The 17,016-nt window shown below is 41.3% G+C and overlaps 1 protein-coding gene across 1 annotated transcript in view; it reads right to left on the bottom strand.

The window, feature by feature from the left end:
- Positions 1-12,195, bottom strand: part of LOC139441456 (uncharacterized) — a 53,769-nt gene extending 41,574 nt beyond the window's left edge. Inside the window, exons 1-3 of the mRNA XM_071222371.1 lie at positions 12,106-12,195; positions 3,790-3,839; positions 3,051-3,356 (exon numbers count right to left, since the gene is read on the bottom strand). Of these exons, the coding sequence (XP_071078472.1) occupies positions 3,051-3,356; positions 3,790-3,838 (355 nt within the window). The 5' untranslated portion in view covers position 3,839; positions 12,106-12,195. The remainder of the gene's footprint in view (positions 1-3,050; positions 3,357-3,789; positions 3,840-12,105) is intronic.
- Positions 12,196-17,016: the final 4,821 nt, after the last annotated feature.

The following is a 17,016-nucleotide window of genomic DNA, read 5'->3' as shown; positions in this document are numbered from 1 at the left end:
ATTAAGAGTAACATTTCGGTGTAGGTTCTAACACCGTTATCAAGCAAGTGATATCCACACTCTTGGTATCACTTGTTTGATAACGGTGTTAGAACCTACACAGAAAGAAGTTGTTCATCCATTAAATCTTATCCTTACTTCTAAATGCCTATCAAGGAAGATGTATCTGCGTACCTGTTGTCTGTATCTGTGTTCCCCGTTGTTATGTTACAGAAATATCCAATGCATCCATCTATACACCCGATGGTACATCCACCGTTGCCTTGGTTGCACGTGGTGCTGATGCAGTTCGGGCTACAAAGTTGATCACAGTGGTCACCATGCCAACCACGAACACACCCTTGTAAACACTTCCCAGTATCTTTGTCACAGGGTCGAAGCTTTGTGCCATGGTAAAGTCCACAGTGATCTGAACATAGTCGGTCACAGTTGTGTCCATACTTGCCCCACTCGCACACCGGGACACCCTGTACTGCAGGAACTGAAAACAAGGAAAGTGAAAGCAAAAGTTAAAAAGTTCCTTTCAAATTAATGTGGACAATAGTTGTTGCATTAAATCTGCAAGAGAGAAGAGTTACTCCCTTGTGTGAATTTTTGTGTTTTAAACTCATAAATATAATAACATTGAAAAGTAATCTAATAAGTGTCCACATGCTCGCGCAGAAAGTCCTTCAAACATCTCCTCAATAAAAACCGTGTGATGAACGTCTGTTGTGCCTGTTTAGAAACATGATTTTCGATTGTATATATGTCATTAATAGATTGTTTGTTTCGAAGAGACAATTGTGTTGTTTGTTAGTCTCTTAGCCATGTCAGGAATGTATATATACTGGTTTACCAACTTAATCTGAGATATGAACTTGCGAGATAAAAAAGGTATCATATAAACACTGAAATCAGAATTTGTGTATAGAGCTGTGTCTGTGTACCTGTTGACTGTATCTGTAAACCTGTTGTCTGTGTGTGTAAACCTGTTGTCTGTGTCTGTAAACCTGTTGTCTGTGTCTGTAAACCTGTTGTCTGTATCTGTAAACCTGTTGTCTGTGTCTGTGAACATGTTGTCTGTATCTGTGAACCTGTTGTCTGTGTATTTGAACCTGTTGTCTGTATCTGTGAACATGTTGTCTGTGTCAGTGAACCTGTTGTCTGTATCTGTAAACCTGTTGTCAGTGTCTGTGAACATGTTGTCTGTGTCTGTGAACCTGTTGTCTGTGTCTGTGAAGCTGTTGTCTGTATCTGTGAACCTGTTGTCTGTGTTTTTGAACCTGTTGTCTGTGTCTGTGAACCTGTTGTCTGTGTCTGTGAACCTGTTGTCTAAGTCTGTAAATATGTTGTCTGTATCAGTCTACCTGTTGTCTGTGTCTGTGAACCTGTTGTCTGTGTCTGTGAACTTGTTGTCTGTATCTGTAAACCTGTTGTCTGTGTCTGTGAACCTGTTGTCTGTATCAGTCTACCTGTTGTCTGTGTCTGTGAGCCTGTTGTCTGTGTCTGTGAACTTGTTGTCTGTATCTGTGAACATGTTGTCTGTGTCTGTGAACCTGCTGTCTGTGTCTGTGAGTCTGTTGTCTGTGTCTGTGATCCTGTTGTCTGTATCTGTGAACCTGTTGTCTGTGTCTGTGAACCTGTTGTCTGTATCAGTGAACCTATTGTCTGTATCTGTCTACCTGCTGTCTGTGTCTGTGAACCTGTTGTCTGTGTCTGTGAACATGTTGTCTGTATCTGTGAACATGTTGTCTGTGTCTGTGAACCTGTTGTCTGTATCTGTGAACATGTTGTCTGTGTCTGTGAACCTGTTGTCTGTGTCTGTAATCCTGTTGTCAGTGTCTGTGAACCTGTTGTCTGTGTCTGTGAATCTGTTGTCTGTGTCTGTAATCCTGTTGTCTGTGTCTGTGAACCTGTTGTCTGTATCTGTGAACATGTTGTCTGTATCTGTGAACCTGTTGTCTGTATCTGTGAACCTGTTGTCTGTATCTGTGAACCTGTTGTCTGTGTCTGTGAACCTGTTGTCTGTATCTGTGAACCTGTTGTCTGTGTCTGTAAATCTGTTGTCTGTGTCTGTAAACCTGTTGTCTGTATCTGTAAACCTGTTGTCTGTGTCTGTGAACCTGTTGTCTGTATCTGTGAACCTGTTGTCTGTGTCTGTGAACCTGTTGTCTGTATCTGTGAAGTTGTTGTTTGTATCTGTAAACCTGTTGTCTGTGTCTGTGAAGCTGTTGTCTGTATCTGTGAACATGTTGTCTGTGTCTGTGAGCCTGTTGTCTGTGTATGTGAACCTGTTGTCTGTATCTGTGAACATGTTGTTTGTGTCTGTGAACCTGTTGTCTGTGTCTGTGTACCTGTTGTCTGTATCTGTAAACCTGTTGTCTGTGTGTGTAAACCTGTTGTCTGTGTCTGTAAACCTATTGTCTGTATCTGTAAACCTGTTGTCTGTATCTGTAAACCTGTTGTCTGTGTCTGTAAACCTGTTGTCTGTGTCTGTAAACCTGTTGTCTGTATCTGTGAAGTTGTTGTCTGTATCTGTGAACCTGTTGTCTGTGTCTGTGAGCCTGTTGTCTGTGTCTGTGAACCTGTTTTCTGAATCTGTGAACATGTTGCCTGTATCTGTAAACCTGTTGTCTGTGTGTGTAAACCTGTTGTCTGTGTGTGTAAACCTGTTGTCTGTGTCTGTAAACCTGTTGTCTGTATCTGTAAACCTGTTGTCAGTGTCTGTGAACATGTTGTCTGTGTCTGTGAAGCTGTTGTCTGTGTCTGTGAAGCTGTTGTCTGTATCTGTGAACCTGTTGTCTGTGTTTTTGAACCTGTTGTCTGTGTCTGTGAACCTGTTGTCTGTGTCTGTGAACCTGTTGTCTAAGTCTGTAAATATGTTGTCTGTATCAGTCTACCTGTTGTCTGTGTCTGTGAACCTGTTGTCTGTGTCTGTGAACCTGTTGTCTGTGTCTGTGAACCTGTTGTCTGTATCTGTGAACATGTTGTCTGTGTCTGTGAAGCTGTTGTCTGTATCTGTGAACCTGTTGTCTGCGTTTTTGAAGCTGTTGTCTGTGTCTGTGCACCTGTTGTCTGTATTTGCGTACCTGCTGTTATGTTACAGAAATATCCAATGTATCCTTCTATACATCCGATGGTGCATCCCCCGTTGCGCTGATTGCACGTGGTTTTGATGCAGTTCGGGCTACAAAGTTGATCACAGTGGTCACCATGCCGACCGCGAACACACCCTTGCAAACACGTCCCAGTATATTTGTCACAGGGTCGAAGGTTTCTGCTAGTATGAAGTCCACAGTGATCTGAACATAGTCGGTCACAGTTGTGTCCATACTTGCCCCACTCGCATGCCGGGTCACCCTGTACTGCAGAAACTAAAAACAGAAGTTACATGAGCAGTTACGTAGTAAGGGTCGAAGACCTGCTTCACGTCGGTCAAAACAGTGTTAAGCCAAGGTCACTCACATTCTGGATCATATAACCATTTACTGTTGGCAACCGGATTCCACTGTTTGGGAAATATATCAAACACAGGTCTATTGAAAATAACAAAGGCCACAAAACAAACTCACGGTTGAGCCAGTCTGAAATGTACTGTTTCGTCACGTGGTACGGATTTACCAATGGAATTGCTAGATTCTTAATAGAGGTATAGGAAATATATATACATATGGTTTTATATACGAACGCACAGACACACGCACGCACGCACGCACACACATATTAAGTCCGGTAACATAAGAACATAATAATAATAATCATAACAAGTTTGTATCTGTACCGTGTCAATTTGAAAAACGCACTTACATACAATGATCAGCAACGATCCAAACATCTCAGCGTGTAGGGAATCCATTCTGTATCACAAACAAACTTAAACGTGACACAAGTGTGCTGTGAAGCTGAAGCAGCTATAGGTCAACATGCAAACTTACAGAGAAGTTATATAACAACCACATCATGAAACCAGAATCAACACATTCCCATGATTTCTCCAGAGGCTCTAGAGTACAGTGTTTAAGTACGTTGTGTAAGTACGTCCTGTAACTACGTCGTGTAAGTACATAGTGTATGTACAGTGGGTAAGTACATTGTGTAAGTACGTCCTGTAAGTACGTCGTGTAAGTACGTCGTGTAAGTACGTTGTGTAAGTACATTGTGTAAGTATGTCGTGTAAGTAAGTCGTGTAAGTAAATTGTTTATGTACAGTGTGTAAGTACGTCATGTAAGAATAGTATGTAGTAAGCACGTAGTGTAAGTACGTAGTGTAATTAAATGAAGTAAGTACACAGTGTAAGTAAATAGAGCAAGTACGTAAGCAAATGGTGTGAGTACGTGGAGTATGTACGTGGTGTATGTACGTGGTGTAAGTATGTGGTGTATCTACGTGGTGTAAGTACGTGGTGTAAGTACGTGTTGTGAGTACGTGGTGTAAGTACGTGGTGTATGTACGTGTTGTAAGTACGTGATGTAAGTACGTGGTGTAAGTACGTGGTGTATGTACGTGATGTAAGTACGTGGTGTAAGTACGTGGTGTATGTACGTGTTGTGAGTACGTGGTGTAAGTATGCGGTGTATGTACGTGGTGTAAGTACGTGTTGTGAGTACGTGGTGTAAGTACGTGGTGTATGTACGTGTTGTAAGTACGTGATGTAAGTACGTGGTGTAAGTACGTGGTGTAAGTACGTGTTGTGAGTACGTGGTGTAAGTATGCGGTGTATGTACGTGGTGTAAGTACGTGTTGTGAGTACGTGGTGTAAGTACGTGGTGTATGTACGTGTTGTAAGTACGTGATGTAAGTACGTGGTGTAAGTACGTGGTGTATGTACGTGTTGTGAGTACGTGGTGTAAGTATGCGGTGTATGTACGTGGTGTAAGTACGTGGTGTATGTACGTTGTGTATGTACGTGGTGTAAGTACCTGGTGGGAGTACGTGGTTTAAGTACGTGGTGTATGTACGTTGTGTATCTACGTGGTGTAAGTACGTGTTGTGAATACGTTGTGTATGTACGTTGTGTATCTACGTGGTGTAAGTACGCGGTGTGAGTACGTGGTGTATGTACGTTTTGTATCTACGTGGTGTAAGTACGTGTTGTGAGTACGTGGTGTATGTACGTTGTGTATCTACGTGGTGTAAGTACGTGTTGTGAGTACGTGGTGTATGTACGTGGTGTATGTACGTGGTGTATGTACGTTGTGTATGTACGTGGTGTAAGTACGTGTTGTGAGTACGTGTTGTGAGTACGTGTTGTATGTACGTGGTGTATGTACGTTGTGTATGTACGTGGTGTTAGTACGTGGTGTATGTACGTGGTGTATGTACGTGGTGTATGTACGTGGTGTATGTACGTTGTGTATGTACGTGGTGTATCTACGTGGTGTAAGTACGTGTTCTGAGTACGTGTTGTAAGTACGTGGTGTATGTACGTGGTGTAAGTACGTGGTGTATGTACGTGGTGTATGTACGTTGTGTATGCACGTGGTGTAAGTACGTGGTGTATGTACGTTGTGTATCTACGTGGTGTATGTACGTGGTGTAAGTACGTGGTGTATGTACGTGGTGTAAGTACGTGTGTATGTACGTGGTGTATGTACGTTGTGTATGTACGTGTTGTGAGTACGTGGTGTATGTACGTTGTGTATCTACGTGGTGTAAGTACGTGTTGTGAGTACGTGTTGTGAGTACGTGGTGTATGTACGTGGTGTATGTACGTTGTGTATGTACGTGGTGTAAGTACGTTGTGTATGTACGTGTTGTAAGTACGTTGTGTATGTACGTTGTGTATGTACGTGGTGTAAGTACGTTGTGTATGTACGTGGTGTATGTACGTTGTGTATGTACGTGGTGTAAGTACGTGGTGTAAGTACGTGTTGTGAGTACGTGTTGTGAGTACGTGGTGTATGTACGTGGTGTATGTACGTTGTGTATGTACGTTGTGTATGTACGTGGTGTTAGTACGTGGTGTATGTACGTGGTGTAAGTACGTTGTGTATGTACGTGGTGTATGTACGTGGTGTAAGTACGTTGTGTATGCACGTTGTGTAAGTACGTGGTGTAAGTACGTTGTGTATGTACGTTGTGTATGTACGTGGTGTAAGTACGTGGTGTATGTACGTGGTGTAAGTACGTGGTGTAAGTACGTGGTGTATGTACGTGGTGTATGTACGTTGTGTATGCACGTTGTGTAAGTACGTGGTGTATGTACGTTGTGTATGTACGTTGTGTATGTACGTGGTGTTAGTACGTGGTGTATGTACGTGGTGTAAGTACGTTGTGTATGTACGTGTTGTAAGTACGTTGTGTATGTACGTTGTGTATGTACGTGGTGTATGTACGTTGTGTATGTACGTGGTGTAAGTACGTTGTGTATGTACGTGGTGTAAGTACGTTGTGTATGTACGTGTTGTAAGTACGTTGTGTATGTACGTTGTGTATGTACGTGGTGTATGTACTTTGTGTATGTACGTGTTGTAAGTACGTGGTGTATGTACGTTGTGTATGCACGTGGTGTAAGTACGTGGTGTATGTACGTTGTGTATGCACGTGGTGTAAGTACGTGGTGTATGTACGTGGTGTGAGTACGTGGTGTATGTACGTGTTGTAAGTACGTTGTGTATGTACGTTGTGTATGTACGTGGTGTATGTACTTTGTGTATGTACGTGTTGTAAGTACGTGGTGTATGTACGTTGTGTATGCACGTGGTGTAAGTACGTGGTGTATGTACGTGGTGTGAGTACGTGGTGTATGTACGTGGTGTAAGTACGTGGTGTATGCACGTGGTGTAAGTACGTGGTGTATGTACGTTGTGTATCTACGTGGTGTATGTACGTGGTGTGAGTACGTGGTGTATGTACGTGGTGTAAGTACGTTGTGTATGTACGTGTTGTAAGTACGTTGTGTATGTACGTTGTGTATGTACGTGGTGTATGTACTTTGTGTATGTACGTGTTGTAAGTACGTGGTGTATGTACGTTGTGTATGCACGTGGTGTAAGTACGTGGTGTATGTACGTGGTGTGAGTACGTGGTGTATGTACGTGGTGTAAGTACGTGGTGTATGCACGTGGTGTAAGTACGTGGTGTATGTACGTTGTGTATCTACGTGGTGTATGTACGTGGTGTGAGTACGTGGTGTATGTACGTGGTGTAAGTACGTTGTGTATGTACGTGGTGTATGTACGTTGTGTATGTACGTTGTGTATCTACGTGGTGTAAGTACGTGTTGTGAGTACGTTGTGTATGTACGTTGTGTATCTACGTGGTGTATGTACGTGGTGTAAGTACGTGGTGGGAGTACGTGGTGGGAGTAGCCTGCAACCTCGGGGTATCGCGGTAGTTGTCATGTACGCTAAACGGAACAAAATGCACTCACTAACCTTTATGTTTATTCGTGTTCTCTGTATCAGATATCATTCATGTTATCAAACAATGCATATTTTACTGATAAAAGTTCATTATTTACATTAGTAGCTCCGAGTAAAAGCCGGGCCTCGCGCTCAGTTTGACAAGCGAGAGAACTCCATCGTATTGTGGTACAGGGAAAAGTTGTGTATGGAGGTCCGAATTGGACAAGAAGAGGACATAATTCTACCAACCACTTGGTATGATCACGCCAGACATCCGTGATTTGTCCAGACAAGTGCAAAGACAGCACAAGTAAAATTCTAAATGTGTTATCAGCAATAGGTATTCAATGCATATTTACCGAAAAGTAAGAGAAAAATATTTTTATAAGTGAACATCAAAATAACAGAAAGGATATTTTAAGATTGTTTAAAAAAAATGGATGACAATAATTTGTCACAAAATGGAAAAATTGTTAAAAGTCAACAATAAATATATAAAAACCACTCCTAGTATGCCCAAAGTATGTATTTATCTTTTGGTTACTAGTGAAGAACGTATTTCTTAGTTTGGCATTATGGCCCTTATGATCTCCCAATAAATTCTGGGCACCGAGCGGGAAAAAATGTTCGGACTACGTAACTTCCGTTATCTTATTAGTCGCCATGAATATGCAGATGATCTAGTTCGGGTCGATAGAGAAAATTTACTTTGGGAACTACGGGTTATATCGTTGGCCATTGATAGATGGGGGTAAGGCAATATTACAAAAGATGCCAGAAATATGTATCAACGCAATAATAACTCCTAACTTACAGCAGACGGAACATTCCGAGGAAATTGAAATTGTTTACGAAGTGTGCACTTCCTGGTTACTGATTAGCATTAGTAGACAGCCGCTAAGAGGCGTGTCCCACGTGAACTATCGGAAATCACAAATGCCGCGATACGATGAATGCCGCGGTACCATGGGGTCCGAGTATACATGGTGTAAGTACGTGGTGTATGTACATTGTGTTGGTTAGATGGTTGGTTGGTTTGTTTAACGCCACACTCCATTTATATGACGACGTTCTGTAAATAATCGAGTCTTGACCAGGCAATCCGGTGATTAATATCATGAGCATCGATCCACGCAATTGGGATACGAAGACATGCATCAACCATGTCAGCGAGCCAGACAATCCGATCCCGTTTGTCGCCTCTTACGACAGGCATAGTCAACTTTTACGGCAAGCATGGGTTGCTGAAGACCTATTCTACCCCGGATCTTCATGGGTCGTACATTGTGTAAGTACACGCTGTATTTATATGATGTAAGTACATTGTGTAGGAATATAGTGTAAATATGTCGCGCAAGTACATAGTGTAAGCATGCAGTGTGTGTAGATGGGTTACGTACATACAGTAAAGAGATGGTGTAAGACAATAGTGTGAGTAAATAGCACATAGTGTGAGTACAAAGTGAGAGTATATAATGTATGTGCGTGGTGTAAATTCATTGTGTAAGTACATGGTTTACGTATTTAGTGCAAGTATGTGGTTTAAGTACATGGTGCAAGTATTGTGTGTATATATACTGAACCAAATTAAAAGCACAATCCTAAAATGTTAACATTTTGACCAGTTATCATTGTGGGCCCTTATTGTAATGGTCACGTATTGTCTTCAGATAACACACGTTTTTGTGCAGGTAATTCGATCAAAATCATGTGCACAGCACTTTTGTGGCAAAAGTGGTTTTTCACGTTCAACTGGTCACTTGGCCATAATACCGCACGTGTTTCACTTGTTAGCAGTCATTAACAAAAAAAGAAAAACACACGAAAACACGAAGTCTTTACGGCCATTTGTCATGCCACGCCTTTCAAATGTGCAACGTGAACGTGCCATCGGCATGTTGCAGATTGGAACGTCTGTAGCTGAAGTCGCAAGGACGATGGGTTGTAGTCGACGGACTGTTTATGATTTACACACGCGTCTACAGCAAACGGGTACCACCGCTGATCGCCCTCAGCCAGGTCGACCACGTGTGACGTCACATGCAGAGGATCGTCAGATTGTCTTACGTCACCTCCGTAACCGCTTTTGACGGCTACATCAACCAGAAATGAACTGTTTAGGGGTAGTCTGAGTGCGCAAACTGTTCGAACCCGTCTGAGAACTGCTCACCTTCAAGTTCGACGGCCATACTGCGGGCCGATTCTGACTCAATTACACAGACGTCATCGTCAATTGTGGGCACAGCGACACTTACGATGGACTCAGAGGAATCGGAATCAAGTCGTCTTCAGTGATGAATCCCGATTTAATCTTCGATTTGCTGATGTTAGGTTTAGGGCGAGGGCGTGGAGTGTTGTGTACAGGAAGTTGACAGATTTCGAGGTGGAAGTGTTATGGTGTGGGGTGGTTTCTGTGGCAATGCGCGTTCCAGGCTTCTTGTCATCCATGGCAACCTAAACGCTGCTGCTTACCGCGACCAGGTACTGGCACCAGAAACTCTGCCTTTTATGGCGGCACATGGACCCGGTTTGATCTTCCAACACGACAATGCCGGACCCCACACAGCAATTTTGAAAAAGGAATTTCCTTCAGAATGCGGGAGTCAACGTCATGGACTGGCCGTCAAGGTCTCCCGACCTCAATCCCATCGAACACGTCTGGGATGCTCTTGGCAGAAGGCTGCGCACTCTCCAGAACCAACCACAGAATTTGAAAGATCTTGGCTCCATTTTGCAGCAACAATGGTGTCGTCTTCCTAATCATGTGTTCACAAGCATCACAAGGTCCATGCGGAGGCGTTGTGTGGCAGTTGTCAACGCACATAGTGGCCAAACACGCTACTGAACTTGTGTGCCAACAAATTCTCGTGCTTGGGACTTATGATTTAAACTGTTGATGTTATTACCGAATACCGTAGGTGCTTGGAACAAATTATGGTTACCACTGTTAATTAAAATCCTTCTTTGGACATTAAAGATTAAAAATTACCTTCTCTGATATATTTGTCCATTGTATATCATATTTGGGATTACTTTTTAAAATGTGAAGTTTTTAATTTAACTCAGTATACATGTTTCTAAGTTACTGGAACAGAAAGTCACCTTCACGCAAACCTTGAATATGGTTAAAATGTTCTTATTAACTAATTTCAGTTTTTCTTTTTTGTTAGTAATCCAAACACTATTTCGATTCTTAAATTTTTTGTTGTCACAATTTATAACCCAAAAATAGTTAAAAGAGCTTAAAAGAGCACCACATACACTGCACGTAATATTTCATAAACCTGTTTAACTGCACAGTTAGAGGTCGACCACGTGTCACATGAAGCCATTGTCACTCAAGTATTCAGGGGTTTGGAAAACGTTCATAGCAGAAGTGGGTAAAAGCTAGAAGGCAGCAACACCTATCACAGGAAAGTGTAAATTACTAAAATGCCACTCCCTGTCGATACAAACTGCCTGACTTCATTTATGGACACTCTTAAAATGGAAATAACCATAGCCGACCTACCCTGATCAAACAATGTCATGTGAAGTGCACTTGTAACAACTGATAAGACATCGGGTCAACATGACCTTAGTGACAGTCATGTTTATTTGTTGTTAAACGCAGCACTCAGCAATATTCCAGCTATATGACGGTGGTCTGTAAATAATCGAGTCTGGACCAGACAATCCAGCGATTGGCATCTATCCACGCAATTGGGATACGATGACCTGCATCATCCAAATCAGCGAGCCTGACCATCCGATCCCGTTAGTCGCCTCTTACGGCAAGAGTGGGTTGGTAAAGACCTATCCTACCCCGGATCTTCTCGGGCCTCTCTTTAGGTTGAAACCTGATCTATTGATCGAACATATGGCCTTGCCATAGCGACGCAAGTTTTGATTCAGGCTGAAGGTTTTCGTTGTGTGGTGCTTGTTTATATGTATTTCAAAGCATGTTGAAAAATGTAGATTGCAGCAGCTATAAAACTCACGTGATGACGTTCGTGCATGTCGTACTTATTGTTGAACCAAATGAGTCCGACATCATGGGATTATAAAATCACATTAAGTATATTTTTATACAGACAGGCGACTCTAGGTTTGTATTGCTATATATATGATAGCTGCGCGATAAATCACAAAGAACACAGAAGAAAGCGTGGTATATTTCACGATAAAACATTGCTCTATCATGACGTCATTTCTGGATTCTTGAACATGCGCTCGCAACGTAATGATGTCGTATATTGGACGAGGTTATTTAAGAGAGGGAAGAGGGTGAGTTGTTCGCCGGAGATGTAGCTGGTCAACAAAAATAAACGCAATGATCGAACCACCGCATCCAAAAGTGGGAGATATATGACAATCGGTGTTAGGAAAACAGGTACAGATAATCGACATTAGGATTGTTGAGTGAAATACCAAACTTAACACCCCTGTTCATCAAATAGACTTGTCTGATATTGCCGAGGCAGGATGTTATTCAGGGAGTCATCATTATGAACATTTAGGTAACTATTTTTAAAGTTTGCACATTTTATCAACATCATCAAAGACGCTCTACTAATGTTTATATCTCAAATAAGAAATAAACGACTAGTGGCCGTTGTCTATCGTACAGAAAAAGACTGCAGGGAGAATTAATCACTCGGGGCTGCGACCCTCATTGTTTATTCTCCCTTAATAAACATACTCGACTTCTGTGCTAGATACAATCACAAAGACGATGTGTTTTCCTTTTGCATCACCAATGAAAGGAACACAGTTTTTAGCCGGAAAAACACTTACTTGTTACATTCCTTTACTTCACGTCAGGATCAAGAGCACCGCCAATGTATTCTGTCCACCCTCCGACGTTCTGCACACTACAATGTAGCAAGGCACATCTCGACCCAATAGATAAATCTTAGGTAAACATTAGGTAACCAAGCACTGTGAACTCATAACAGCCCCCATACCTATACACACAGCCTGACAAGTGCTCCAGCTAGGAGAGGGGAAACCGACTCATGATGTATGGCCTACTTGTCTTATGTGCTGTGCACCGGTTCGTCCTTTTACAGCAACCAGCGGATTTTTCCCTAGTCACGTCGCAAGTGACCACGTCGAAATACTGTTCTGCAATACTGTACCGAAATTCTGAGCTGAAAAACTTACGCACTCCCTCAATCACCCCAATTCACTCGCTCAAAATTTATTCAGTCACTCACCCAAACTTACTAACCCACCAAATCTCACTCACTCACCCTAACTGTATTCACTGTCACTAAAACTATATTCACTCACTCATCCAAACTATATTCACTCACTCATTTAAACTATATTCACTCACTCACTGAACTATATTCACTCGCTCACCCAAACTATGTAACAGCCATAAGTTTTAGCTGATGAAGGTTGCGTCCCACAGCTGTGGGGTGTGATGCTGAAACGTCAGCCTGAAACAATAAAACAAAACCAGGTAATATATGATAGAATCTAAAAAACATGTTCAATCTATGACAGTAACTCTATGCATGTATAAAATATACATATCACTTTCAGTAACAAATAACACGTTTATTACATCCATCTTTTTCTACATGCCTGGACAATAGATCACCAATATGTCAGGATCAAGAGCACCCCCAGTGTAATCTGTCCACCCTCCGACGTTCTGTGCACTACACTGTAGCAATGTACACTTCGACCCAGTAGATAACACTGACGTAAGACTTATGTAACCTAGCAATATGCACTGATAACAGTCCCCCTATCTGTACACTGACAAGGGTTCTAGCCAGTAGAGTGCAAAACACCTCATGATGTATGGCCCACTTGTCGAATGTGCTGTGTACTTGTTCGACCCTTTACAGCAACCAGTGGATTCTTCTTAAGTCAAATCGCTTTGCTGTGATATGACCGAAATACTGTTCTGCAATAATGTACTGAAAATCTGAAACACTCATTTACACACTTCCTCAATCACCTAAACCAAGTCTCGCCCACAAATGAATCACTCACTCACCCAAACTTACTCACCAAATAGCCCTCACTCACCCAAAACATGTTACTCACTCACAAAAACTATATTCACTGTCACTAAAACCATTTTCACTCACTCATCCAAACCATATTCACTCTCATTCAAACTATATTCACTTACTAACTCAATTATATTCACTCACTCATCTAAACCATATTCACTCACTCATCTAAACCATATTCACTCACTCACTCAAACTATATTCACTCACTCCTTCAAACTATAGTCACTCACTCATTCAACTATACTCACTTGCTCAACCAAACTATATTCACTCACTCACTCACTCACTCACTCACTCACTCAACTATATTCACTCGCTCATCAAAACTATATTCACTTACTCATTCAATTCTATTCACTCACTCACCAACTCATATCAAACACACAACGCTCATACACGAGCACTTACCCAGATACATCAATCAACATACCAATATACATTCACATCTACTTGCTATTACTGTACAGATAGACTATAACATGAGATATTTATTGCGAGTTCATCTATGCCTCTAAATATATTCACAATACGTAATATTTCTAGTCAATCAATCAGAAATGCACTACACTACCCACTTCACCCAAACAGTCCTGGTCTCGACACCAAAACCGTAACAGGCACCCATATCCTGGTTTTGACAGCAAAAGCTGTAACAGGCACCCATATCCTGGTCTTGTCACCAAATATGTAATAGGCACCCATATCCTGGTCTCGTCACCAAATCTGTGATAGGCGTCCATACCCTGGTCTCTGACCCAATTTGTAATAGGCACCCATACTCACCACACACAAACACTAGCTCATATAACATGTCAAAATACTATTAATGGGATATTTGGTGGTCAATATAGGCAGTTTTTATATATTACCCCATACCAACCCTATATGAACGCGAGGGTATGCTGACATGGGGATCGATCGCGAGGGTTGATATTGGGTATGATATAAAAACTGACATATCATAACCTCTTTATCATATACCACATCAAATTGTAAAATGTTTCTATATATCTGCAAGTGAATGCAAAACAATTTCACCTTGTGTGGAAGTCATCATCAAGGGAAAGATTGCTGAGCAGACGAGCAGGCGACACACGAAGGGACGTATCTCGAATTATTTTACCACCATGGCTGATATTGATCGTCCATTCCAAATGCACCCGGCAGGAGGTGTAATACGGGTCTGGTTAATACACCCCCTGTCTTATGACCGTCTCCATGTTGGCTCTATCTCACATGTAAAATGCCTCATATCAGTGATAGGTATATCATAAAGGTATTCCTTTATTTTCAATGGTTTATATATCATACTGGCATGTATAGACCACAATAATAACTTTGAATACTAACCTTTTAATTGCTGGTAGGGTATCCTTTCCAGTGCAGAATGAAGCGGGAGTGAAATACCAGTATGAAGTGGTGAAAACAAAGACATATAAGGAGGACACTAACATGTTAAACCTAACCAATCAGGCAAATACCTAACCGTCAACTTTGATTGATCAACCAAGAATTACCTGTCTACCCTACGTTGCAGTTGACAGACCCCGTGAGGTGAACAAAAGACAAGGGATTTACTGATGACGCCCAACTAACGACACCTAAAGTACCTTACGCAGCCTGAAATGACAAATACAATTGTTTTGAAATCAATGAAAATAACTCCTTAATACATCTGAAATAAATACAATAGATTATGATTTACCTGAAATGCCTCAAAGGACATTATTATGAAGTAAAACAGCTAATAAATCAAACATTATCAATATACACAAAAACTACTGTCTTCCACAAACTTCCACTTCCACTTCCACAGATTACATGTAATTGTTTGGTGAAAGAACTTGGTACAGGTAATATATGAAACAGTGACACATTTTTAAGACGAGAATGTGGAGGAAGAAATGTGCCAACGCCACACATCAGTATTAGTAACTTTTAGCTGGACTCTAAAATCTGAAGACCTGTCCATTACTCTTTTGCGCTAAGTTCCTAAGCCCCACAAAAATCCCGAAAAGAGATATATTGCTGCGTCCAGCAAATATATCACGAAATCCCTGTCTCAATGGTTCACCTTAATCATTAATGCCAACAAAAAAGGACTTGTTTTATATTAAGAGAAACTATTTGAGACAAGTGGAATTAACACCATGTGGAATCTCAGAACTCAAAGTTTTAGCTTGTATTTGTACAACCCTCGAACGTTAGGATAATCCGAAATTCTTCGATCAACGGGCATTTGTTACTAAATGTGGTGACCACAGATATTTTCTATTTTTAAAGTTTTCCATGGGCACAAATCTTCTGCATTATTCGCTGATCTATTTCTGTGTGCAAACGTATAAGAAAAACGAGGGGATTTGGCCTACAAGTTCAACTAAAGCCTCCGGTATATCGGTGATATGATATCGTTCAATAATGGTCAGATAAGCAATTCCCTTCCACTTCCTTATAATCTAGAAATATTTAAAATCATCGTCAGAAAATAACCACTCCCGATTATCCTCAGAAACAGATTCCCAAAAGCATAAAAGGCAACACGAAAGAATAATATATTATGAGAGAAAGAGTGCAAACAGACAGTAGTCTTATAAACAGAGGTGACGAAACCCTTTCCATAATCATACGAAATCTTTGCTAAAAGCAGAATCCATTGTACGATTCCGTCTACTTCATAATCACGTCAATGAATCACTTTAAAATAGTTATGTGTGACAAGGTGTTCGCGAAAAGGTGAGGGTACCCTGCCCTACCGGCGGTTCATATCACAAACACATGCAATGGCAAGTCAAGTATTCACCTGATCAAACAAGGAAACATATGGTACATCCCATGATTCATTAACAAATGCTCATGGTATGCTCGGAATCGTACAATCGATTCAATTTATGCAGAGATTTCCATTGGCAATGGGGAAGAGTTTTGTCTCTTTATTTAATGAACTTATGTTTAGTTCTGTCCACTTAGCAATCGAAACTAAAGAAAAATAATAAAATGCAATCCTGAAGTTAAATTGAATAAACTGTCAATCAGTGGGAGACACCAACCGACACAAACCACCACACAACACTATTTGCTTATGAGTTATGGGTTGACGTTGAGTTGAATATATCAACTTCCAAATAACCAAAGTAGAAGTAACAAGGCCAGCAACATTTCTCTGAAAGCTTCCTGCTTCCACACGTGATATTCGCGCAGCCAGGAAACATAAAGGTGGCAGTAGGGAGCGAAACCTGTGACTCACACTGAGCAGGAACTGCATCTATCATACAATAACAATGGATCAAACGATGACACTGGGGTCCACGTGAAGCACAGCCGGAAGGTAGTTTTATAACGTACCTCTCATTGTAGCTAGCAGTCGCTCCTGATACCAGTGCCAAGGTATGTCAGTTGTAAAGGTATGTAATGTGTGTGGCATTTGTAAAGGTATGTCATACGTGTGTCATGTGTAAAGGTATGTCATGCGTGTGGCATGTGTGAAGGTATGTCATGCGTGTGTCATATTTGAAGGTATGTCATACGTGTGTCATGTGTAAAGGTATGCCATACGTGTGTCATTTGTAAAGGTATATCATACGTGTATCATGTGTGAAGGTATGTCATGCGTGTGTCATGTGTAAAGTTATTTCATATCTGTGTCATGTGTGAAGGTCTGTACTGTCTGTGT

The sequence above is a fragment of the Haliotis cracherodii genome, unplaced genomic scaffold (assembly GCF_022045235.1).
Source record: "Haliotis cracherodii isolate W230 unplaced genomic scaffold, xgHalCrac1.p SCAF_40, whole genome shotgun sequence".
Lineage (NCBI taxonomy): Eukaryota > Metazoa > Mollusca > Gastropoda > Lepetellida > Haliotidae > Haliotis > Haliotis cracherodii.
Note: the sequence above shows the minus strand (reverse complement) of the source record. Positions and strands in the feature narration are given on the sequence as shown.